The sequence below is a fragment of the Euphorbia lathyris genome, chromosome 6 (genome assembly GCF_963576675.1).
Source record: "Euphorbia lathyris chromosome 6, ddEupLath1.1, whole genome shotgun sequence".
NCBI classification, from domain to species: Eukaryota; Viridiplantae; Streptophyta; class Magnoliopsida; order Malpighiales; family Euphorbiaceae; genus Euphorbia; species Euphorbia lathyris.
Window position 1 is genome coordinate 36,364,574 of NC_088915.1, and position 7,179 is coordinate 36,371,752.

General features: G+C 32.0%; 1 protein-coding gene across 1 annotated transcript; it reads right to left on the reverse strand.

Moving 5' to 3' along the window:
• Positions 1 to 917: 917 nt before the first annotated feature.
• On the reverse strand, positions 918 to 2,572 carry LOC136233653 (sugar transport protein 6-like). The gene is made up of 3 exons (XM_066023376.1): positions 2,440 to 2,572; positions 2,037 to 2,356; positions 918 to 1,955 (listed from the first exon to the last, which is right to left on the reverse strand). The coding sequence occupies exons 1-3, from the start codon at positions 2,570 to 2,572 to the stop codon at positions 918 to 920; spliced, it is 1,491 nt and encodes a 496-aa protein (XP_065879448.1).
• Between the last annotated feature and the right edge of the window lie 4,607 nt (positions 2,573 to 7,179).

Consider the following 7,179-nt stretch of genomic DNA (forward strand, 5'->3'; position numbering starts at 1 on the left):
TCATGACTCCTAAATTCCATGGCTCATGTAATATATGCAAACTAAAAGTAATTGAATATCCACAATATGTCAAATATTGTGGATATTCAATTACTTTTAGTTTGCATATATTACATGAGCAATGAAATTTAGTAGCATGGAATCATTTATGAAAAACAAATATAAGATTTTAATGGGCAAGAATACTAATTAATTGTATCATAATAAATAAGAATATAGAACTAAATAAAAAGATAACATATAAAGTTAATAGGAAAAGAATATGATTAATTTAATTATGAGATTTATCTTAAATTGTATATATATTTTGCAAAACGTTAAGCTTAAATTCGTATTATTTTGTAAACGTTAAGCCTATATTGATGCTATTTTGTACGTTAGACCTAAATTGATGCTATATTATAAACGTTAAGCCTAAATTGATATTATGTTGTAAACGTTAAGCCTATATTAGTGCTATTTTGAACGTTGAGCCTAAATTGGTACTTCTCCAAAAACCTTTAACTTATTATCCCATTATAATATATATCAAAAATAAATAATCACAAATCTAAATTTAACTATATTGTTTTTGAGAAATTGTACGTTTGCGTCTAACATACGCAACGGCATAATTTTACTCATTTATTATTTTTTTGATTCGTTATTTAATTGTCAGATTATAAATTTCAAATATCAATTTTGTATTTTATTACTAACCCAGCTACAAACAAGAAGCCCAAATAAAAGTTAATTGCCTAAACAATGATAAACAAGATGTCTAGAGGCAGGAAAGTAGTTGAATATTCATTCGAAGCAAAAAAGAAAATGGAAGAGGTCTAGCATTAACGAACAAAGAGAGAAAACACATAGAATGAAAAAAAAGAATGATTGATGATAGAGGTAAAGGTAAATCCTAAAATTCAGCAGTGTTTGTTTCATTGATGGTATCTCTTCCAGAACCAGTGTTTCTTCCATACTCTTTCATTCATTTCATCAATAGGAACACCCTTAGTTTCAGGCAGTATGAAAATGGCAAAAAGACCCATTACGAGTATCCAAGCAGCGAAGAAGAAGAAAATAGCGGCTCTCATATGACATAACATAGTTAAGAAAGCTTGTGCTATTATGAATGTGCAGAACATGTTCATACTGACTGCAAAAAAGAAACCTGCACTTCTAGTCTCTAATGGATATATTTCACTTGCAATCAACCATCCTAAGGGACCCCATGACCATGCGAAACCTGCAACGAATATTATTATAAAAACTAGTACTGTCATAGCTGAACTCTTTGGCATTACGTTTGTAGCTTTCAACTGTGCTGTTAGGATTCCTCCCATTACACACTGAGCAATTAGCATTTGACCTGCTGCTTGAATCAGCAACTTTCTTCTTCCACATTTATCAACAAAACATATTGCAATCGATGTGGCTATCACATTCACTGAATCTGTTATTACTGTTGATATTAGTGCTGCATCGCTCCCAAGTCCCATTGTCTGAAACAGAAGCGGTGCGTAAAACATCACTACATTTATCCCTGTGAACTGCTGAAATATTTGAAATATTGTTCCACATACTAGTTGAGGCCTGCTAGACCTTTTCATCAGATTCCTGAATGGGTTTTCTATTTTCTTAGCTAATTCTGTTGCTGCTACTACTTCTCTATATTCATCTTCTACGTTATCAACACCTCTTATCTTCTTCAAAACAGCTATTCCCTCTTCCTTTTTTCCTCTTTCAATTAGACTCGTTGGGGTCTCAGATATCAATGTTGACCCTATTAGCAGAATTATAGCAGGCCCTGCAGCACCGCCTAGAGATATTCTCCACCCATATGGATGTACTTTTGCTGTTAAAAAGTTGACAATATTCGCCATCACTATTCCAATTGTGATAAGCAATTGAAAGCATATGTTTAACCCTCCTCTGTACCTTGCTGGTGCTATTTCTGATATGAACAAGGGTACTGCCTGCATCATCCAACTTTTCATATTAGATCTGGCCATTCAAAAGAGATTTATAATAAAAAGAAGAGAGATCAATATCTGTACCTGGTTACCAAAACCGACACCAGCGCCGAGAAATATCCTACCGGCAATGAGCATGGCAAGGTCTCTAGCAGCAGCATTCAAGATAGCTCCAAAAAAGAAGAAGACGGAGGCAACTTGAATAACTGGTTTTCGGCCAAATGTCTTGCAAAGGAGAGAGGCCATAAAACTAGCCACAATTGCAGCAAGATAGAGAGAAGATGTAAATAGCTGAAGAGTTTGATTGTCAAATTTGCAGTAGTTATCTTCTCTTGATCTGTGCTTCTTCTCATAAACTGTTGGAAAAAACTTCTCCAAGAAATCATCCATTCCTGTTACTCCCCCTATCAACAATCACCAAACAGATACGTACATAAACGCCTAAACCATAAATCACAACATTCAAAAACTCACAATATATATATACCTGAAATGCCAATATCATAGCCAAACATAAGACCTCCACATGCTGCAATTACACTACAAACAATAACCTGCCCCGTCAGCTTGGCCGGAAAATCCTTGCCACCCCCGGATTCCACCATCAGTTGTCCAGGCATGCTTCCACTATCACTATATGCAACACTCTAGTTACTCTCAGAAAAAACTAGTTTGTTTTGAGTCTGGGAGAACAATTCTAGGATTAACTCACTTATATACTTATTGCCAAATGGATAACAGAGTTTCCTAAACTCTCTCTAATTTTGAACTTATCCTTTCAGTTGACTCGTTATTCCCTAACTTCATGTGTAACAGCTTTATCTTCACAATATTTTATTTATTTTACACCTAATTATTTTTCAAATGAGATATTAGGCCTAAAAAAAAATTGCAAATTTTACTTGGCAGATTTAAACTGGTGCAATTTTATTTTTATTTTGAAAATCAATGCTCCTTCTGTAAATAGGTGGGCCTTGATAGTTGCGACAAATATTGGAACAATGTATTCATGTCATATCAAATGACTTAATTATAACCCTATCATGTTTGTTTTTTTTAACAGCCTATATATATAATAGTAAAGCAATGCAATTGGGAAATCTTCAATTAAAATAACCCTTTTAGGTAATTCATGTGCAACTAAATTACCGTTATATTTGGTATGCAAGAACTGAACCTCATGAAACCCACCGATGAGGTACTTTAAGTCATCAAATAGCATTGGTCATGCGGTCGTCACTTTCCCCATACCTACTAATACCACTATGAGGTTAGCATTATCGGATTCAAGAACAATTCTCCGTCGTCCACCTTCATGTGCCAGCTCTATACCCATCAATGCTGCCTGCAGCTCTGCAATCTCCGCATCTCGAGCCATACCAGTCGGCACAACGGCCGCGAGTAAGACTTCTCCCTACCTATTCTTAACTTACCACACGCGCATAATATACTAAATATAATAAAAAAAAACAACATTCCTAAAATATAAGTTCTAGGAATGACAGAAACAAAGCAATTCAAAAAGCTAGCAAGAGAAAGACAGAAACAATGGAAAAACCACAATTCTGATCCATCAAATCGAAGAAACGAATTCATCAACTATAACATTGATCATCCAAATTCTAATTCCAAGGAACTACACATTCAAAAACTCATGCAAATTCTTTTGAGATCATTAAGAGTAAGATCACTTCAATTTACAAATAAGTTCAAATACATATGAGATCAATTTCACACAATTTCAAAATGCTAAAAAATTCAATGAAAGTGAGTGAAATTGGGTGAAAGTGGATGAAATCTACTATAACTCATTTAAAAAACCCTTAATGAATGTTTAATAAAGCTCTAACTAAATTTGGAAAGGCAACATTGCAATTTGATATAAATATGGATGAAACCAACTAAAATTGAATAAAATCCACAAAAACTAAGTTGATACAAAAAAATAAACTAAATCTTTTTGAAAAAAAAATGTTTGAACAAGTTATATATGTGTATCAAAATCATTACAATACAAAATACACCAAATTTGACTGAATTTCACAACCTTCGAAATTAATTGAAAGTACATGCAAATGGCTGAAATTTGAAAAAATCAATTGAAGCTCATATCAGAACGATTAAAATAATAAAGAAACATTAAAAAATGGTTGAACAAGTTTCGTATAAGTTTCAAATTTTTACAATGCAACCCAATTTTACATCTATCGAAAATTAGTGAAACTGAATGAAATTGGACAAAACCAACCGAAACTAATATCAAACTGATTGAAACAATAAAGAAACATTTTCAAAACAATGTTTGAACAAGTTTAGTATGAGTTTCAAAATGTTAAAATACAATTTCACGTTATTTGAAATTTAGTGGAAGTGGAAGAAATCACCTGAAATATATATTAGACTTATTCAAACAAAAAAAAATATTCATAAAGAATTTTAAACAACTTTCACATTATTTTAGAAAATAATACATTATAATTTCAAGCTAGCTTAAAATATAATATACAATACAGTATATTTTAATTCATTTCCAAAAGAAAACTAAAATATCAATTCTATTCCCAATCATTACTTCAATACTTTGTACAAAAAATATTGTTTACAATAATCATTAATCTAATCATCGTCATGTTCACCTTAATGATTTGACATATAAATTGTAATTCTCGTATTGGCAAAACAAAGTTGTCAACCTTAATTTATGCATCTTTGATTCTATATCATTTGATATATGTTTTTGCTCAACAATATAATCAGAAAACATATGGACCCCTCACACTATAAAAAAAAAGATAGATAAAAAAATAAAATAAATGCATATTACTTGGCTCCCTACTGAGGCAAACCTTCCACGCTCAAATTCTAAGTAATCATTCACAGACTTACCAATAGAATCATTTCCAATCTTTGAAAATTAAAAATCATGAAGATATATTGCCAAAATTTTGACATACTTCATTTCAGAATTTTTAGTGTAATTATTGAATATTTGGGTATCCGACGAATTACATATATACATCTTCCTCACCAATGACAAACCTAGTCAATATCCACAATCGCAGTTCTCCAAAGGAATAGGAATTAGCACTTCATCAAATTATGTCCACCTTTTGGTGCACCTATGACAATGACCATGCACGTAGCTGATACTATATCAACAATATTCAGTTTCTCAATTAGAAAATTATCATCCAAACCGTCAAGAAATAGATGAAGTACGCATATCAATTGTTATGAATTCCAACTTGATAACATCATTATACATCCCTTATATATATATATATTATATACATATTATCTATATATTATATTATATATTATATATATACATATATATCTATATTTATATTTCATTTCAATATTCTCATCATCATTTTTGTCTTTTCCTGTTTTTTTTCATATTCCCATTATTATCTTTGTTTTTTCTATTTATTGGTTTTTAGAATATAGTCTATTAATATTTCCGTGTTGTTTATTAGATCCCTTGGATCCGTGGGCGTGTCTGGTATCAGAGCCTGGGGGGTATATTTATAGAAAATTCGTGTTTATTTTGGAAAGATCTTTTGTAAGAATAATTTATTTTCCTGAGTGTTTTTGCCTAAGCTTGTGTCTGGGTAGTAAGCCAGTGGAAAGGCTGTGAAACCTAGAAAGTGCTTTGGATTGTAAGGAAAATAATTTATTATTGCAAACAATCTTTTTAAAATGGATGCATTTTTCTGTAGAACTACCTCTACAAATTCTGTATCAACCACTTCTTCTGATTCCAAGAAAATAATAAACAGTGAAGAAATAGTAATAGAAGATTTTCAAAAATCAATAGATAATTGGCAAATTCCAAAGAAAGAAAAGGATGAAATTTATGAAACTTCTAAATTTCATTTTTTCAAAACAAATTTTACAATTAAGACTGAAGAAAGAGACCTTCAGTTAACAAAACCTTTTGAAACAATAAATCTACTTTCTCAACAGTCTTTGAAAAAACATCGGGATAAAAATTTTAAATATATCCATATAGGTTTAATCCAAGTCGGAATTAAACCTTTGACCAAAGAAGGACTAGATACCTCCATCCTTGCCATCCTAAGAGATGCTAAATTCACGAACTTCGGCGATTCCCTATTAAGTTCCGTAGAGTCTAGTCTCTGTACAGGTCCAATATCTTTTGAATGTTATCCCAATTTTACTATCTCCTTAAATGATAAAAATATTTTGAAGTCTTTGGTTTTACAAATCAAAACTCACAATTATAGAATGCTTGAAGGGTCAATTCCAGTTGCTTTAATCTATAGAATTCACTATAAGGCCATGATGTCCGCCTTTGCCACTAAGGTAAAATTCCATAGTAAGAAGGGTGAAACCATCCTTCTACAAACAGACTTAACCAAGTCAAACACTGTGATACCCAGATCTATACTTTGGAAGGAAGTTACGCTTCCTGAAGAATGGATATTGGAAGGGGTAAATGAACCTCGACCAGTTAGACCATTAGAGACTCCCAAACCAAACTCCGAGTTGAAACATATAACTCAGTACCAAGATGGGAAAGTTAAACTTTCATTCCATCGACATTCTACCAGTAGTAGATATTCAGATAATTCCTCGGTCTCAGATACCATAGACCTAGGAAGAGTTACTAATTTGCCATCTGTTATAAATTTGCCATACTCAAATATGGCAAGACATTCAACTTCTGAGATTCCCGATTCTATTTTAAGAGGTGTAAATTTCACCTCAGTGATACCCAGGGTAGTTTATGACAATCCTAATAGAGCAGAGAGTTCTGGAACTCAAGCTCGTATTGAGGAGACCTATAATACCCAAAACCAACATGATCAATCTCACATTCCTGAAACGGACTTGCCTACAAGCCCAACGTTTTCAGCCATCACAAAAAATGTTTTTAATGAATTGAATGTGATTTCAAGAGAATTTAATATCAACAAACAACTTCTTCATGATGACTTTTATTCAGAAAATAACATTGAAAAAAGGTCATGGTTTTTTAAAATTTTTATGGATTCCAGAAAAGCAATTCAAAATGAATTTTATGAATTTGTAAATCAAAATCAAGTTCATATTTTGTTTTTTGATTGGTTTGAAATTTATGCTTCAAAAAATTCCATTGATTATCCTTTTAGAAATTGTGTTAGCCCAATTACCCTTAGAAATAAGGCACCTGAGTGGGAAATGTTAGATAATAGGAAAGTTCAATCGACTCATCCACCAC